Consider the following 20,212-nt stretch of genomic DNA (forward strand, 5'->3'; position numbering starts at 1 on the left):
TATAAATGAATGTGAGAGGACAGAATTAAAAGAACGAAACAAAAAACAAGATAATATTCCCTAGTTGCTAAACAGTGAAGCGCCTGATATTACATTGTTTGTTTGTTTGTTTGTTTGTTTGTTTAAAGCAATTCTATATTGATCATCATTAAAAATTCTAGGGTGGGGCAGAACAATGGTAATACAGTTCTGAAAAAAATCAATATATTAAAAACAATAAAAAATATCAACAGTAACCCAGATAGCTAGTTAGATCTTTAGCAAGCACTCAAAAAACATAAACGTTTGTGCTTTGCCATAAAGCTGGGCACCACAAAAGGAAAAAATTGTCACCCCATGTTGTCTCAATATGAATTTCAGACTGGATATAATCTTGGATATTAACTATTGCCCCATAGATTGACCATTGGATTTATTTATTTATTAGATCTGGCTGCTAAGGTAGTTTAGGCAAAAGGACAGAATGCTGAGACATTCAGATTTGGGATAGTTATCTAGAATGATTTATTGGGAGCCAAAGTTCATTCATTCTGAGTTTGCTAGGTACTTAAGCTTCCTCCTTCTTCCTATTATGTAGCCTCTTCTTCCATGTTATTTGCAAACAGACTTTTTTTTCTGGAAGGAAATAACATTGAAATGAGCACTAAATTTGCACTGCATTCTGCAATATTTCCAGAAGTGGCATTAATGTCATGTGAAAGCTTAAAGATTAAGTGGAAATTAAAAGTCAGGGAAACATCAGGAAAATGAAATAAATGGCCGCGTGAATGCTCCCTTCTGGGCATCAGTATCTGACCCCACAGCTGAGTAAGTGAGCCTGTTGCCAAGTGAAGGCAAAATAATAATATTGAGCTAGCTTGGTTTTTTTCCCCTTCGCCCATCAAGTATGAAGATGTATTCTAGTATGCAAGACTCACTTAACGAAGGAGGACTAAGGTCTCTCCAAGCTGTAATGGTCTCCACAGCCTTCATCCAAACTGAAGATCACAGCCTATGCCTAAGGCACTAACAAAAACACTCAGGCATGACCTTGCCACCTGCTCCACATTGAACCAAGCTTATAAATAAAATATAGTAAGCATATATGAGACAGCAAAATCTTTGAAGGGTAAATGCATGCAGGCATCAAGCCATGAATATATTGTGAATCAATGAGAAAGATCTCTCTTGATCACAAAGGTGATAATGCTATAGCAGAGGGGAGAAAAATCTCATGCACATAGTTTTATGCTGTAAATGCTGAACAGTAATGGGATTTAAGTCCATTGCGTCTTCCAAAACGTTTTGCTTTGGCAAAGGCAGTCTTTGAAGCATAAGAAAAGGGGCCAGGAGTAAGCAGCTCTTCCCCATGCATCATTTATATTTTCAGCAAGATGGCAATCAGTTCTGGGGAATCAGAGCTGTTCCAGTAGGTAAGGATGTCTGGCTTAGTCTCAGCATCCCTGACAATTGCAGTGTATTGGAGATGCCCTTACATTGCAGTTTTTCTCTGTTGACTCCCTCCCTCACACTATCTGCATCAAGGTTGGGGGTGGATCAGGCCAGCAGTCCCTGATTTTGGAGCATGAGTACCTTGCATGACAAACAATAGGAGGGTTAGGTAGGTATATACATATAGTCCCTTTTGCTGCCTTGGACACTCAAGTTGCAGGAAGGATGGGAGGAAGACTTCACTGCCTACAGGTGGTGCTTGAATTTAACTGGGCTGAATACAAATAGTTCTAAATCAACTTATTTGAACAGGGCTGTCTAATATTTACCAGCTCTTTCTGTATTAACCCATAAACCCCTTTTGGGTTAAAAACTACAATAAGAATAGAATGTAGATTAAATAGTTCGTGTGTTTTTTTTAAAAAACCCATCAAGAATATCTTCTGGGATATAAATCTCAGATAAGAAAAGAGACTTGTTAGATTCTGCAAAATGGCTGGTTTTTAATGGGACGAATGAAAGTGGCAAAGTAAAAAGGCTGTGATAGGATGACCTCTGGTGATATTTGGCTACATCTTGTCCAGACTGAATGAAGCAAAGACTGAAATAATGTTGGGAGGTTTTCATATTAGAGTGTTAAAAAAAACCTGCTATGTCATAACCCCTACAAACGAGTACATTCGCTTACATTTTATCATAGGCATAATTTTTAAAAAAGTCTCTAGGAAGGGGCATTCTCATTACAATAAAGGACCACTTTAGACCCAATTGAAATGAAAAGAAAGAGCACAGCTTACATCTAGATACCAAGTGATAATTTCTAGGGAAGCATAAAATGCCAAATGTGTAACAATTATGTTTTATAACTCTGTGTTCAAAGGACTTAATAGTATTTTATTGCACAGAGAGGCTTCAGCTCAAGCAGACCTATTTTACTGGAGTGCTCCCTGCCTTATGTTGTTAAAGCACTTCATCAACTTTCTTTCTTATTATCAGCAGGAGAACGACAAGATTAATTTTTGAACAATCTAAGTGGCCCTAAAAATCTGGCAGTAACTAATTTCACGAAGCAGATGTCTAAGCTAAACCGATAAACAACATTTCCTCAAAAATATCGGGGGCATAAGGTACTTGATATTAGCCCCTCCAGCATTCTGATAAGTATCACTACATTTAATATTATTGTTCTGCCTGGCCTCAGTGATGACAGATACAACCATTCTTCCTAAGCATATATTAATAACATTTAGGGGGAGGGGAGGGGAGTGTGGAGGGCCTGGATTGTTTATTTTATCCCCAACACTGGTCACAAAAACATTGACTATATTTTCATTGTTCCTTGCTCTTCATTTTTAAATGAATAAATACAAACAAACAGCTGTGGAAAAATTTGATCAGCTACCAGGCAGAGTTTAAGATTCCCTGGGCAATATACAAGACCGTCAGGGTGGAAAATCAAAACCGTGACATACTGAAATGTGTTTCTTTAAGCAAACAAAAACAAATTGCATTGCACACTCATATTGTATGAGCCAGATCTATCCCATACAAGTGTATCACCTACAGTATCTTAATCCATCAGCTACAAATCATGAATATGGTTACCGCCTAGGCAAAGGCAGAGTGCATAGATCTTTGTTCTAAAAGGCAGTCTTGAGTTTTCTTGCAGAGGTACTCAGAGGATGTTACTGTCTAAACGATTTATATCATTGTAAGCAAAATGATTGACTTTTAAAACAGAAAAAAGAGTGGGGGGAGCTGGTTATTGCCTTAATGAAAAAAAAATCAATGGAAGTAAAATGAAGACATGAGATTTTGTCTGAGTTGCCGTTAATACTACTGAAGAGCTATGGATATTAGAAGGTCAACAAATAAATTAGTCCAAGTGGTAAGAAATGAATGATTTGAGTTCAAATCATATTGAGTGCAAATTATTCACTGCCTATTACACCAGGTAATTTTTACCCGTGGTGCCTCAATTACTGTTCCATAAGCAGTAGCACAGTTTTAAGAGCTGCAAGTTCCACTGAGCAACCTCCAAGTAGCTGGGCTGAGATAGCTGACTTTATAGCGATGGATCACAAAGTGTGGCCCTCCTGCATAGGAACCCTTACGAAAGAAACAGGACTGCATTCATTTGACCAAACTGGTTCAGCTTTCATGTGTCAGACATTAAAAACAGACCCTGTGTTTCTTAGGAAGGAATTAGGACTGTTGCCGTATACTCTTTCCTCCACGTTATTATGACATCAAAATAGTAAGAATGAAGATCTCTTTATGCCCAGCTTAGTGAACTGTGCAATAGCTGTGTTTCATTTGGGAAGACAACATACAGTATCTCTTGGGATTTCAGGCTTAAGCAGGCAACAATGAAGCTATATGTGGCTATCCTAAAGCGCCAACATTAAGGGATTTCAAAACATCAATCTCACTCAACAAATAACAAGATGGAGCCTGTAGAAACCCTTTAGGTTTGGGTATACTTATCTCAAAAAACCTCTGTTGACGCTGACAATTCCAGAATAACTAATTAATAGACACTAGAAGAATGCAGTAGTTTTGAGAAAAGGATGCTAGTTCAGGGACAGTGGCAGGATGTCACTAAGGCACAGGTGGGGATCCTCTAGCTCACAAGCCAAATTTGCCCCATTAGGCATCTCCATTTGGTAGTTATTTTTCTCTTTGACATCTGGTAGGAGGGCTTTCCACAGGGTGGGTGCCACTACCGAGAAGGCCCTCTGCCTGGTTCCCTGTAACTTGGCTTCTCGCAGCAAGGGACCCGCCAGAAGGCCCTCGGTGCTGGACCTCAGTGTCTGGGCAGAACTAGCTTGGGATCTATGAGCTCCCTCACCTCAGTAACCCTTTCCCAAAAATAACCCTTTTCATTGGTTTTATACCGGTTCATATTATTTCCGTGCACCCACTGACAGTGCTGACTGAATGTGCATCATCATATCGACTTCTAGGAACTGTAGTTTGGTTTCACCAGCCTTTATCCATTGTACGGCATCTGTTATAGTGAAAAACCATCTAGGAATTTGCACCCCCTTCCCACAAACCAACCAGTAATGAGAGAGGGTTTTAGATCTAGATGGGGAAGGGGACAAGAAACAAGAGGATCATCTGACCTAAACAGAGATGATATGAAACAAAAGGCTGCTTGGTTGGGTTATCCAGTCAATGAAAGTCAAGTCTCACTAAAAGTAATGCTTTGTAAGTGCATGTCTGTGCATGAACCTACAAGGTAGTTGGCTTTGGGCGAATGGTGTATTCTAAGTATACCCAGAATCTTATTTGGCATTCTGAGCTGGGGAAGATCTTTGCAGAGAAATGGCACTCTGTTTGTCATACAGCCAAGCACTAGGGACCGAACCAATTCATATTCCAAACCAGGTAATTACCATATTCAGAAATATCACTATAAACAAACTGGTGCTCAGTTGCTGAAATACGTGTCTGAGTGAAAATACTGTTTGTCAAACACACATGAGAAGGGAAAACATACATCAACACAGTCAACTGGACTTGGCGTATCACAGTGCAATATGAAATTATGACTTCAGACACAAGTTTCAAGGAGGTGCCATTTTCCTGCCTCCCACCTTCTGTGTGTCGTAAAAAAAGACATTTTTGTGACTTTCAGTCAAGATCTGAAAAACAAAAGGTGTGCGTGTCATTTAGACTTTTTATTGCTTTGGGTGCAAAATGTCTAAGGCCAATGTCTGCACATACAACACAGGCTGCCCTTTTGTCAATAGCAGTCACTGGGGTGGCATGGGCAGGGCAGAGATGCTCACCTGGCTTCCCAATGCGGCACATCACTGCCAATCAAGGAAGGGGTCAGAGTGTAGTAATTGCTCCTAAACCTGAAACACAGCTATGCCCTCTTCTGATCTAGACTGGATTGGCTTGGAGGCACGAGAAGAGGGAAGGAGGGAGTTGGCTATTCTCACTACTTCCTTGATGAAAATATGATCCACAAAGGTATTATTTGCCACCCAAAAGAAGCTGCTATTTGTGCTCATACCCACGCCACAAATCCAGTCTGGATGTGGAGGGGAGCACATAGCTGCTGTTTAATATATTGTGTAGTTTGACCCAGATATCAGGGGGCATGCTCAGTGAAGGTAACAGTTCATCCACATGAATGTGGGGTTGTTTTTTTGGGGGGGGGGTGTACCAAGAGCAGTTTTAGGAGGAAAATTTAATCAGGAAGGGAAAGGTTTAAATCATGATATCTACCTGCATGAATCCAGATTCTACAACTATGCACTTAAAGTTATCGTGCAGTTAGAGCCTTTGAGCTACCATAATAGTTTCTTTAAACTGAATAGTCAATTAATAAGTTCAAGGCAATACTAAATTGGACTTGGCTGATGTGTCACTAATCCCAAGGGGATTTAAATAATTTTTAAAAGAAGCATATCAGGTACTTTTTGGCACACTCACACTAGCCTAACAGGATTTGGATTAATGCACCACAAGTGAGAATCATTGAAAATTGAATTGATTCAGGGGGGAAATTGTTCCTCTACAACAATGCAGAACTGTGAAAGTCAACCATAAGAAACAGAGAGCATACCTAATGGTGTAAAGCAGGGATCACTCCTGATTATTAGCCATGGAGACAGAGGCTGATGAGAGCTGGAGTTCAACAATACACGGAGGGCTGGAGGCTCCACATCCCTATTCTAATGAAACCCAACAACTGGTTTATCTTAGAAGTCTTGTGAAGCACCGTGTAACCCTTTCTGATCATCACTTTCCACAACATGAAATGTCATTCTAACCTATTATTTCGCCCAATGTTAGTCACAAATTGTGTATCAAAAGAGCTGTATCTCATGAAAAGCTTTTTAGACCCCACACCTGAAATAGCAAAAGAGTGAAGCAGTCACTAACAAACTTCACTTGTTAAAGGGAAGGCTAGAGACAACACAAAAATAAAGACATTTACATGTAATGTACTCGAACAACATTTCCTTCTCCACAATGTGACAAGCAGTTCACAAGAACCAATATACTTGGATGTCCCTGCATCTGAAACATTTTTTCAAGTATATCCAACTAGGTGCCAACCTGTAACATCCCTTGCATTGAGCTGGAAACTAGAGATTTCATTTACTCTTTCCTACTGCTACTCAGCTGGTGCTCCTTATTGATATTTGCAGAGGACTAAAACGACAAATGCAGTATCTAAATTGCCTTATTCCCCACACATGGAAATTCCAAAACAATATTAATGTAATTAGAATAGATTGTGCAGCCTGCAGTGACTCTTGCTTGCATTTGTCACTCTGCTTCATCTGTGATAAATCACTAAGAGTGCACTGTATCCGAGGAGGGAATTTTCGGTCTCATTTCGCCAATGAACAACAGAGTGCCGCCACGTGACTGGAGTCTGAATTTCAGTTCTAGCTGGCGCACAGTTGAGTCGAATAGCATTTGGCACAATGCAGAGTAAAAGCGAGTCACTAAATGGCTGATTTACTAAATTATTATTGGATGAGCCTTTGCAGTTCCAACGGAAAGTGCGTCTCTTCATGGTGTGTTCAAATTGTTCTGTGTTTAAATATTCAGCATGAGGCTAATGTGAACTGATGAAGTGAGACTACAAACATTCACTTTCAATATAGGCAGAGAGACAGAGATGCAACATATCATGTGGCCTGCAGAGGTGAAAATGATTTATATTTAAGGATGCTGCCGCTTGCTTCTAGTACTTTAAGGTGCTCTTAATTAGTCTGGTGTTGGAATGAGCAAATTTAGGACACAGGGAAGGACACACATACGAGAGAGAGAGAGGGGGGGGGAAGGATTCAACTAGGCTTCTTTAAAGCTACAGAATTCCAATAAGATCTGCTTCAAAGTCCATTTTTAGCCAAAGATTTTCTGCCTGAATTTTTCTCATGCAAAAAAAGAGACTCTCCTTCCAAGAAAATCCAAAGGTGCAGTCAACAAACATGTTTGAAATATAACTCTGGTTTGTAATTATATGACTTATGCAAGGGAGGGGGAGAGATAATTTCTTTACTGCCACCTGCTGGAGCTGGCAATAACCCTTTGTCACACTAAAAGAACAAGCATCCTCACTTTAGAGGACAGATACAGCAAACATTTAAAATACTGTGATCCGAGATACTTACAGTAGATTAGAATTTTTTATTGGTACTGTGTTGCCATAACAACATAAACGCAGCAGATGACTTAAGCTAAGCTTGCAAAGCAAAAGGCTGCTCATCTGGCAGTTAAAATGAATACAGTTCACTTCACAAGTTCCCCATATGGACCCTTAGTGTATGGTAATGAGGATACCATATGGTGAGAAAAGAAATGCAGAGAGAACAATTGTGCTCCACTGGATGGGTGAACTGGGTAGGAAGTTATGAGAAAACACAGGAGAGAGATTTGTCTGTGTGCTCTCTAGCTCAAGGGTTCTTTCAGAAGGGGATTCCTCTAGTCTTCCCTTAATCCACTTCTTAATGCGTACATGTACGGATGTGACAAAGAAGCATATTGAACATTTTGCGACATCATTCATCATAAACTGTCAACGGTGTTTACAAATCAGCCCCGGATGATCTTATACATCAGTAATTCTTAAAAGGTAACCGTGATAAGGTTTAAGACAAAGTGCAGTGAAATTTAAGCACTCCTGACAAGCAGAAACATTAGTGGTAATCATTTTAGAAATGCTTGCATCTTTTCTGCATGCATGTTTGGCTGTAAATAATGCTGGAATGTATAACAGCTCTTCAAAAGGTAGGTGGGAAAGCGAAACAAATAATATTTCTCTCTCTCTCTCTCTCTCTCTCCCTCTCCAAAAGATAAAACAAGTAATTGATTAGAATCACAAAGAAGAATTTGTCACAAACACAACCACATCCGCACCGTACAGAATGTAGGACTAACCAGACCCTCAGCCTGGTAAGACAGCTTGCTTAAGGCTGCAAAGTCAATTTTGTACTACACATGCTTCATAAAAGATGAATATAAATGCATTAGTTAGACACGGTGAGCTAAATTAGAAGGTCAGGCAGGGCTGGAAGGCCTGAAAAATCACACAACCAATGACTGTAATTACTCTTTTTTTAAGTCTATTAAGTGGTGTTGTTCTATCAAGGCTCAGGGGTATAAGACATGAAGTACAAGATAAAGTAATGTGTATTTATTACTCCCACAGGATCAATTTACTAGATATTTTCAGCTCCACGGAGCAAAATACACAAATGCAGCATTTGTTGCTTTCTTCAAAACTGTGGCATATACTTTTTGCCCCAAAGCACTGCTGCTCCTAGAATAAAAAAAAAATGGTTATAGGGGTAGGGGATTTTCATTTGTTCCACCATTTCACTGTGTACATGTGTGGATTGGCATATAGAAGGATTTTAAAATCAATGTGGCCAGTTCAGTCAAGGGGAAGGGCCATGTGAAAGGTCCTAGGTTGAATCCTCAGCATCAGGAATAAGGAAACTGTAGCCATTCAGATGCTGTTGGGTTACAACTTCCAGCATGCCAGATTATTGGCTTGCCTGTTGGGACTAATGGGTGTTTCAATCCACCAGCATCTGTAGACCACAGGTTCCCTGGCCCAAATCTCCAAGTATGGCTAGGAAATCCTGCTTGAGACCCTGGAGAGCTCCTGGCATTAAGGGTAGGCAATACTGTGACATTGGCTAGATGGACTTGGGATAAGGCACCTTCCTATGCTTCAATATTTGGCCAAATTGCTTAAGTGACATGGTCTAAACATACAGGCTGGTTTAAACATTACACCACTCTTTCGTATGTCGGTGCTCGAGCTGGCCGTAAAGTTCAGCTTTATCCCTTGGAAAGTTTCTGTGTCCTTGTAGGTGGCTTGTGCTGCTATGGAGATCGTGCCGGCGACTGGGCCAAGCCACTGGGATAAGCATTAAGAAAACATTACAGCCAACTGCATGGGGCACTAGAATCATGTTTCCGTTGCTTCAACTAGGCTGACAAAGCACACGCAAAAAAATGAAAAGAGTCTTCCACCTTCAGGAAAACATTGCAAAGGCACAGATTAATATAGCAAAAGGATCCATGTCATTCTTCCTATTCTTTATATATTAAAGTTTTGCCATGGATTCTAAATTACACCATCTGCTCTAATCGTTTGCTGAGTAAACACTGACCCACTTAGAAAATGCACTGGAATGTATACATATTTCTGCTGACCTTCAGAAAGAAAAGAGCTGCTTCCCAGCAATTTGTATATGACTCTGCCCTTCAGCTGTCGGAGTGTCACTGTTTTGGAGTAATCCCCGATTTTGAACTTTATACACTACCAAAACTAACCACTGATGACTGCCCGGTCTCAGCGTGATGACAACTGCAGCCACCCAAGAGAATACAGTTGACATTTAGGAATTTCTTCCCACACCCTTGCCAATTAGTGAATCATCAAATTTTGTATTTGAGTATATGTTGTTCCTCCTTTACATCACTGTGGAAGTTAAACTGAGAAAGGAAGATGTTTCAAAGGCCATATTAGGGGTATGAAAGAAAACAAGTAGGAACAAGGGTGAAACTAGGTAAGAATCCACTGATTCTGAGTAACTGCATTTGTGGGGTTTTAAACTAAATTTTAGGTGTAGTGCCTTATCTTGGCCCCATACTGTGGTCCTGATCCAGACCAGATCTTCTTAAAATTTTAGTCACTAGAAATACATATGACCACACACACTCCAGCTCCTAGGAAGAATTAAACTGACTCCTCCTACTGACAGTCAGCTATTTTAAATGGCAATCTTCTAATGCCAACCAACTATTTTTATGTAATGGCAACCTAAAATATCAATACTGTGTCAACATTGAATCTTTTTAGAAATCAACCACTCTCTAAAGCTTAGACCATATTACCTGTAATGAAGTGACCAAAACTCTAACAAAAAACTATACGATTTAACAGCCATGCTTTCTCCTAGAATTCAGGCTTACTCACAACATCTGCTATCTTTATTCCGCAGCCAACAAATGAGAGGGATTCAGCCATTAGTGTCAAAAGTGCAGAAGGAGACAGGTGCCCACCTGTGCTACATTCTATAAATGAGTCTTGAACTTCAAATCCAACTTCAAATTCTTAATGTGTGCTAATTGTAGGCATACAAACAGAAGGGCAGGTTTATTTGCTCATGGATTTCTTTAAACCATGGAGCCACTGTCAACTATAACCCCATTCAGGTTTCATGGGAAATGCTGCAAAACATCGTTTCACTTTATTTAGCCACAAGAAAATATTATACTAAGGCACAATAAACATAGACCCTCGGTGTACTGGTCTATGCTTTTGTCATTTCCGTGTTTATTGGAGGGATTTAAGTATCTTTTGGCGTTTGGTGAGTTTTTTTGTTTTGTTTTTTGCCAAAGCAGTTGTTACAATCTAGATTCTTGGTATTCAGATGTTCTGCGTAATCAAATGCCACATTGTGTTTACCTTGTGATCCTAAAACTACACATATGCCACCCCCTGTATACAACTGCATAGATGTGTAGGCAACATTTCATGGGTGAGGTGGCCTTAGCCGCTGAGTACACTAAAACTTGAAAATTACAGACACTGCTATGAAGCTGGTCAAGAGCCCTGAAGCTGCACTCCGAGGCATATCTCAAAAGCAATCATTGTAAGGAAAAACAAATGAACAGCCCATTACCTCTTCAATAAGTCCTTTGGAATTTACAACAAATAGCTGGACATGTTTGAAGCAGGCCACTTTTTTTTTAAAAAAAGCTGGTGAATTAGTGGAAATTAAATAGTCAATATTAAGATTGAGGACAGACAGTTTATTTCTCAAAGGATGCAATGGAGGTATGTTTGTTGCGCCTCTGGGTTGTATTTCTGAGGTAGCACTGCATATGCAGAATGATGGCATGTCATCTGGGATGAGGAATGCATGAAGTCACCACACTCCTGTTCTCAGGTGCTTACCAGCGGTTCTGTACAGAGCCTAGGCATGTAGAAGCATGCAGGTTCCCCTGGTGTGCTATTTACCTTGCAGAATTGCAGTACGTATATAGATTGGGTGTATAGAGTCTATACACATACAGCTTGTATGTGGCACAGGCCCTGTGAACTGGGTCCTGGTCCCTGAATGGAGACTGAAGGGGGGCAGCTGGCGTAATCCAACTTCCCCTCTCCATACATTGATCCTACATGACAATGATCTGGACAGTACCAAAAGTCTCTTCTGAAAAGAAATCAAAATGCTGTTACCGACTTAGGCGTCGAAAGACACAAACACACAGTCACAATCACTTTGGGCTGACCTTTGGCAAGCGTTCAGGGTCACCGGGGTGCCTTGGGATGACTTTCTGTAACCTTTGGAAACCATAGTCAATGGTGGGTTCATTCAGAGCTGAAACAACAAACATAATAATTATATAATAAGCAGTAGGACAAGGTGCAACATCGAAGAGTGTATTAAATTGCAATGTGTGTGTATGGGGGGGGGGGGCAATCTGGAAACTATCACAGCAAACTCTCCCTTTGCTCCTTTCCATTCAAATCAGCAATGACTGTGAAGCTGTGGTTCAAACACTGTTTGAGGTGAGATGCGAGGCTTTGGTTTAGTATCTGTGAAAAGGTGGCAGCAAGTTTTGCTCTCTATAAACAGCTTTTGAGCAAGAAACAATTATAATCTGAGATACAATTCATTTGTTAAATGCTTTGTACCCTGCTTTTCAAGTTTTCCATTATTATGTTGTTAGATGGAATCCTTTTTGATTGTGGATTTTTAAAAAAAAGCAGAAGGAAAAGTCTGTTGTGCTTCCAGACAAACAAAATTATGTATATTTTCCTTGTGAAATACATGATGTGCTTTTAGGAAGAGAAATCCAATCGCTGAATCCTAAAACCACTATTGGTTCATGCAAAGCTCTCAAGAAATTAACCACAAGAAGAGCCCTTAGGGTAGAAACAAACAAACAAACAAACAAATGCTATTGTGTAGTTGTGTGCCAGGCACAATGAAGCAGGGTGTGAGAGAATGTGGGTGAAAAAAGGACAACCATTTTAGTGATTACAGTACACTGGGGTTTGGCATAGCATAGGGCAAGGATCCATCAAATGGATGCCCTGCCCTGTCCAGTCCTGCCCTGCCCCACCTGCTAGGTTACCAGAATAGGTTGCTAGGGGAAGTTCCCATCTCAGTGTAGACTGGAGTGGTACCCCTGCCCCCGGTAACCTGGAAGTGTGGCATCTGGCCCTCCAGGGCCACCCAACATAGGGCCAAGGGCCTTATTACACCAGCTCAGGACCAATGCTGCCCCCTGGCTCAATGCCACCAGTGTGCCACTGCTCTGTTTGAACTGTGTCTACACCATCTCTGGCTCATCCCTACCTCTCTCCATCTTTGTATGCATCAGCATCTCAGAAGGAAGGAGGTCAGGTGAGCGACACAGCCCCACCGCACCAAACATCCACTGTTGGGAGTCATTCTCTGCGCACCACCCGAAGGGTAGAAGAATGGGTCATGGCAACACAAGACAGGGCCTTCTCAGTGGCTGCACCAATACTGCGTAACCCCTTGTACTGTAGGTGGCTGTCTCTCTGGTTGCCTTTTACCAGTTGATAAGTTCGAAAGCATGTCAAGTGGGAAGGTAAACGGCATTTCCGTGCACTGCTCTGGTTCGCTAGAAGCAGCTTAGTCATGCTGGCCACATGACCCGGAAGCTGTACGCCGGCTCCCTTGGCCTATAGAGCGAGATGAGTGTGCAACCCCAGAGTCGTCTGCAGCTGGACCTAACGGTCGGGGTACCTTTACCTTTAAGGACATTTTTATTGCAATAGGCTTTTACCCACTGTTTTATTTGAGGTTACGCTTAATCTGTGGTCTCTCCCTTTTGTTATATTTTTATTGTTGTGTTTTTGAAGTATATTTATTGTTGACTTTTTCAATTGTTTTCTATGACATTGCAATTTTTGTTTGTGGTAAGCTACCCTGTTCATAGTTCATAGGCACTAGAATGGTGAGATAAAGATATTTCTATCTCTCTATAAATAAATAATAGACAAATGCACAGCTTTGAAGACCAGCCTTGCTATTATTCAACTTGGAGATAAAATAAATCTCTTGCAATTATTCTGGTGAAATTCCGGGCTAACTTGTTACTTTGTATAGGTGAATAAATGGATTCATTTATAGACTCTTTTTTGCCATTGTTTTTAATGAGAGATGGATTGAATGCAACCTCTTCTACCATACATAAAATACGCTCCTTCATTCCCCAATGTCCTTCTATAAAATCTTTTTTTTTCCACAGATGGAAAAAAAATATCAATACAATTTTCTTTTTTAAAAAAAACAAAACTTTTAGTCTAACAGTCAGTATTTGTGTTCTTGACATCCATCTATACATTAAAAACAAAGTTAGCACATACTGTAGTTAAAAGGCATTCCCATTACCCTAAATTTCAAAAGTACACTGAAAGTACTACCAACTTTAAAAACTGTATTAAATTCAAATAGGTCCCAAGGCTAATGGAAGCAATTTGTGTACCAACCCAAACTGACTGGCCTACTTTTCAAAATACAGGTATGATAATCTCATGGTTTTAAAAGGACATTTAAATTGAAATACTGTGAATATAGTACATAATTATACCAATAGCACCCTTTAACTTGTCAGCTTGTAAATCTAAAAGGCTATCAATCATTTCTAAAGAGGAAATAAACCTTAAAATTCTTTGATTGACTGTGCTTACTTTTTATGGTTTTTTTTTTTAAAAAAAAAGAGATAGAGAAAGAAGGAAAAAATGGATTAAAGTGGCCAGAAATCCATTTACAAAAGTACATTGTTTTACATAGGTGAGTAAAAAGCCAATAATTACATCTCCAAAAGACATCTAAATCAAAGTAAGTATTTTCACCTCACTTATGTATTTTAAGTTGCGTGGAACTTCAGGCAACTTTTTTATTAAAATACTTTTAAAAATGCAATGCTTATTGAAGTAGCTAATAGAATAGCATTTTCATTTAAGGTAATGTAATCATTTTTGCAAATATGAGATTTAAGCCATTTTCTCCTATCTAAACAGTAAACTTTCAACCTGTCTCTTGTGTGAATTAACTAAAATTACACCCAGGTGTACAAAATCTGTCTATCTATGCTAGTGTATGAGTTAAGGCACAATATTTATTATTCTTTCCATTTTATGAATTACTACTTAAACCCTTGAGGAAGAACTTTCTTTCAGATTAGACTTGAAGAGTGGAAGCCTTGGAAGCTGTTTATGCAGCCTTTTTGAAGCAGTAACTCGTAAAATCCAACACACTTAACAGAAAAATGTAAAATCAGAGCTGGAGGTGAAATTATTTCCATGTTTCCAAAATTGTAACTTAATTTGTCATCCATCTTGCTTTAATATCCTTAAGAAAAATGTGTCTTCTGAACTAAATAAATTGATAACGCTTACAAATATACAAAGAAAATACAAGTTTTTGGATCTTCTATTTTGTTTCAAAATCAGAATTAAAAGGATTGTCTATTTTTTTTAAATAATTCACATAATGAGCTCCTGCTGTATCAATAAAGCTTTTGAATGTTAATTAAAAGACTGTCTGATATACAGAAGGGTGGAATCTGTATCTCCAGCCAGGCTGCCAACTTACAGCACAATGATCAACACTTAATATCAGCAATTAAAAGAACCTGTTCAAATATCATGTGGAACTGATAGCTTAGGGTAGTCTTGGGAAACCCTCTCAGATGCAGTGGGGAATAATTGAATTAGACACATTATAATGTTATTATCTGAGGAAAAATAAATATACTACATAGAAGCATAGTGGAGATACCTCAAACCCCAAGATGAAGGACAAAGCTTGGGGTTTTGTTTCACATGCAACAATGGTTTCATTTATTTATCTCTTTCTCTCCCTTCTGCTGCTTCTCATACATTTTTCTCTATTATTTTAGTTCAACCCCTCTCCATCTATCCAGCTGCTTTAAAATACTTACAAAAATTGCCTCTAAACATCAAGCATTTGAATTATACAACTAGCACTGTGGTGCCAGAAAGCCTCTTCTTTTCTTCTTCCAAACATGCCCCCCTCCCAGTTATATTTTGAGATTAATCCTTCTCATAACACTGTAACTCTGGAACTTATAAAATGTTTTCAAACCATGACATAAGCATAGTTTTGATAAGACATGATGATGATGATGATGATGATGATGATGATGCTGATGATATATTGTTTATACCCCACCCATCTGGTTGGGTTTCCCCAGCCACTCTGAGCGGCTTCCAACAAAATATTAAAATACAATAGTCTGTCAAACATTAAAAGTTTCCCTAAACAGGGCTGCCTTCAGATGTCTTCTAAAAGTCTGGTAGTTGTTTTTCTCTTTGACATCTGATGGTAGGGCGTTCCACAGGGCAGGTGCCACTACTGAGAAGGCCCTCTGCCTGGTTCCCTGTAACTTCGCTTCTGGCAGTGAAGGAACCGCCAGAAGGCCCTCGGCGCTGGACCTCAGTGTCCAGGCAGAACAATGGGGGTGGAGACGCTCCTTCAGGAATACTGGACCGAGGCCGTTGATGTTGATAAAAATGGGTGTTGATTTGCACACATACATGCACACGCACACACACTTCATATACTGATTTTATTTATCAACTTCAGATTTGTAAGTTCTACCTTGAGAAAGGAATAATTGTCCTAGAATAAAGTGAACTGAACAAGGAGTATTGATAGGCCAACCAGTGTGTTGAAAAAATGTGTGTTGTGTAACTAAGGGCTGCATCTGACCATCTCATCCTTGGTCTGCAGGACCTGTGAAAGTCCTGTCAGGATGGTCTTCATGGTTTTTGTGTTCATGACAAGACATCTTTCTTTTTCCAGAACACCAATATTATGGAAGAGGCAAGATGGTGAGGACATAACTGGGGGGTGAGGGGGTGGGATGACAGAGAGTCTTCACACCTTCACAGGACTAAAAGGAGGCCAATGAAATTCTATGGCTGGATGTCAGCTGTTCAGTGTTTGGTTAACAGTGAAGTAAACTTTTCAACCATTATTGAATGTTGTTCTGCTCACACAGAAAAGTTAAGCTCTAGGCCTAACAAAATGGTAGCTTTAGATCCCCGTAATTAAATACACATGCATGAATTAGGGAGGCTTTTATAGGTTTCTAGCATGCTCATTTCAATTAATCAAATCTCTTCAAATCCCACATCATTGGGTATTTCCTGTACTTATCCCTTTCATTCCACATGGAAGACCAAGGCAACCTGTCCAACAGGCACACAGCTCATCATAAAGGAAAGAATTTTACTACTATGTCGTGTCTCTTTTTCCTAAGGGCTGCTTCTCACCTTTCTGCTTATTAACTAAATTGACATATTTTCTATTTCACACAGAGGCCTTTAAAAAAACACGAAAAGCACTCTTCTATGTGGTAGCTAACATCAAGACGTTTCCCACCCAGTCCAGAGGATTGATATGGTAAGCAGGTGGTATACTTAACAGGGCCTATAAGAAAAAGCTGCCACATGACTGTGTTCCTTGACATCCTTCATTCACATGAGGTTGTGACATGCAGTACGGAAACCCAGAAGTTTAGAAGAAACCTGGGTGGTTTCAGGGTTCAGTACTACCCAGGTATGGAACCTGGAGTCTCCTTGGGAGAAACTGAGAGAGAGAGAGCAGACAGGCCCTCCAGCAGACAGACCCCCATGTTGTCAATGAAACTGAGGAGCAGCCAGATCAAGACACTCTCAACCCAAACCAGAAGTCTCCACAATGGTTGCCTGGGTTCCTGGCCAGCTTTTGTCCTTGCCCCTCACCATCTCCAGGGCTGGTAGAGATAGTGAGCTTCAGGACTGCCAGTGAAGTGCCAAAATAAATCTATGCAATCCCCCTCAGGAAGAAGGAACACGGGAGCAGGTAGCACTGCCTGGATAAGGGCCTGGTTCAGAGCAGGGAAAAAGTGGAGCCCCAACCTCTCATATGAGCTCTAGTGATAAGCCTTCCTGACCAGAACCTCCTTTGCCTCTAGGCATGACCACAAATATTCTTCTTCAATCCTTCACACCACATTTTCAAACGACTTTCTTGATGTGCAACATATCACTTGAAGAAGACACGTTGCACATGTTATTGCAATGACAAGCAAACATATCTGATGGGATAGATAGGTATGGCAAACAAGCATTTATTTTTCTGCTTATGAGACAATGCAGACAACGGCAACTAGGAAACATGGCAAAAACAAACCAACCCAAATTCACCAGGAAACCCCATGTCCCTCTCTGACCATATACTTCTCAGCAAGCAGTGGCAACACAACAGAGCCACAAGATTGATATGGCAAGTTCCCAACCATGCACCTTTGTATGCAACTAGGGCTTTAATTGGCCCCCGGGGAAGCATAAAAATCTACTTAACACACACATCATCAATGGAAAGAGTATATTTTGCAAATCTCACATGCAAAGAAAGTTTTCTTTCTTAATTAAATGCCATTAAATGGAACCATACAAGCGCTGGGACTGTTTTTGTTGTGGTTGTTGTTAATATGATCTACCCTTTACTGTATAAAGCTTCCTTTTCATTAAACTGCCCCCCCCAAAAGTGTTTATTCCCATAGGCAATGGAAAATGGAAGTGGGAGGAGCAACATCCTACTATGGAGACATAAGGCTTGGGTGTTACAGAGGCTATTGCAAGACTAACTCAGTTTTTCCTTGCTTTTTATGACTTTGTGTGTCTCTTTCACTTAAACATATTCCTGGGAGTTTAATTTCCTTTTCTTAATGGTAGTGCGGCATGATGTAATTCTTTTCTCAAAATAGAAAGATATGTAGCTAATAAGAAATGTAAGATTTCAATTTCACAGCAACCTAGAGTCTAAATAAACAGTCAGCACATTCATCAGATTATAAATAACATTTCACAACCAAATCAAACTACAAAACTAGCACCTGTGGTCCTTGGGTTCTTATGGCGACTGCTCTTTATTCCAATTAATGGTGCAGCGGGGGCCACTTGACCTGCTGTTGTCAAACATGACCATATACATACTATGCTACATTTATATGTATCTATACACATACATTATATACATACATATATACAGTGGTACCTCGCATTTTGAACGTCTCCACTGACAAATGTTTCAGAACTCGAACGGCGTAAACCCGGAAGTAAATGCTTCGGTTTTCAAACACACCTCAGAAGTTGAACAAGAAACGTGGCTTCTGCTGAGCAAAAAACCCTGAAGCCTAACTGTCAGCTGTAGTTTCAGTTTTTGAACGTTTCGGACAGGGCCGTCTTTACCCGGGGGTGCAAGGGGTGCATAGCACCCGGGCGCCAAATTCTGGGGGGCACCAAATGTATACCTACTGTATACTGGTCCCTCTCGATCGGCAGCAGTGAAAAGCAATGGAGTGAAAGTCTCCGCTCCCCTCAGTCTGTTACTCCATAGCGTCAAATATTCCCGATGAGTCAGCATTTTTTCCACTGCGTCATTGTTACTGGTGAGCGAATCCCCCCCCAAAGGTTCAACTACTTTGAGTCCCCCCCCTTAAAAATGTCAACAACTTTGGCTCCCCCCCCCCCACAGAAAAGCTCAACAAAAGTTAATTTGGTGGTGGCTAAACTAAATTTGGGGGTCTTGGGTGGATCGTTGCACCCCGGCAGCACATATGCTAAAGACGGCCCTGGTTTTGGAACTCAAACAGTTTTCTGGAACAGATTACGTTCGAAAACCGAGGTACCACTGTATATATAATATCTCTCCCCCCACACACACACACCTTCAACATAATCCAGAAACCTGGCTTCAAAATTAAGGCTTTGTCCACACTTCCGCTAGTCCTGTTCTTAGAAAGAATGGGTACAAGTGGTTTTGCCTTTGCCCTGCCGCCTTCCCCTGGAAAACCTGCTCATTAGTGCTAAATTGGAACAAACAATAATCCATAGAAAACCTGATCTGGTTTCCCCAGTGGAAAGCAGTGGGGCAAACAAAGGTGTGGATAAGCCCTACATGTCAGTGGCAATTTTGAGCAAGTGAGGAATGCAAAGCTATTACGGAAAACTTAACTTTTACATTTGCAGTGGTTATCGACAGTGCCACATGTGTGCCTGTTACTACCCCACATTATCTACACCAACCGTTGCCAAACGGTTGCCTTCCAGATGTTCTGGGCTACAACTTCCATCCTTCCCAACCAGCACCAGCTTCACAAAGGCTGAGTGGCACACTTAAAAAAAAAAAAATTAAGAGAGGCAATACCAATCCCCTACCATAAAGAGGGATTATCCATCCGCAAACACAACTTCCCATTATACATGTGCTTCCTTAGAGATTAACCTACATAAACCAGACTATAATGTGCCACCAACAGAGAGCAGGAACAAAGGAGGGTCTTTCCATGCTGAGCCTGCATGATTCAGGGATATTTAATATACCAAGCCATGGAATGAGCAAAGGCTTCCTGTCTTTTTGTCTAATAGTGCCTGTAGGTTGGAGCAGAGACCGATAGTCATAGCATATGGGAAAGGAGAAGGGCAGATGGTGAGAAATGCACCATATCTGATGAAAACACACATTTCTCAAGCTGGTTCTGTTCATTTGTGGATCCACTAAAGGAACTGTATGTAGGTGAAGCTTTGAGATAGCTCTTTATATATGACAGCCTACACCAACCCGGAGCTCTCAGGAAGTTTTGGATTGCAGTTCCCATCAGCTCCTGCCAATACAGTTCTGCTGGCTGGGGTTGATTGGAGGTGCAGTCTAAAACATCTAGAGGGCAACAA

At 40.4% G+C, this 20,212-nt stretch overlaps 1 protein-coding gene across 5 annotated transcripts in view; it reads right to left on the reverse strand.

Moving 5' to 3' along the window:
- The window catches only part of EBF1 (EBF transcription factor 1), a 397,040-nt gene that overhangs the window by 26,802 nt on the left and 350,026 nt on the right, over nt 1–20,212 (reverse strand). For all 5 annotated transcript variants that reach the window (XM_080989399.1, XM_080989395.1, XM_080989398.1 and 2 more), the window contains exon 11: nt 11,719–11,807. In XM_080989399.1, coding sequence (XP_080845525.1) covers nt 11,719–11,807 — 89 coding nt within the window. The remainder of the gene's footprint in view (nt 1–11,718; nt 11,808–20,212) is intronic.

This window comes from Podarcis pityusensis (assembly GCF_964106645.2).
Source record: "Podarcis pityusensis genome assembly, chromosome: 2".
Classification (NCBI taxonomy): Eukaryota; Metazoa; Chordata; class Lepidosauria; order Squamata; family Lacertidae; genus Podarcis; species Podarcis pityusensis.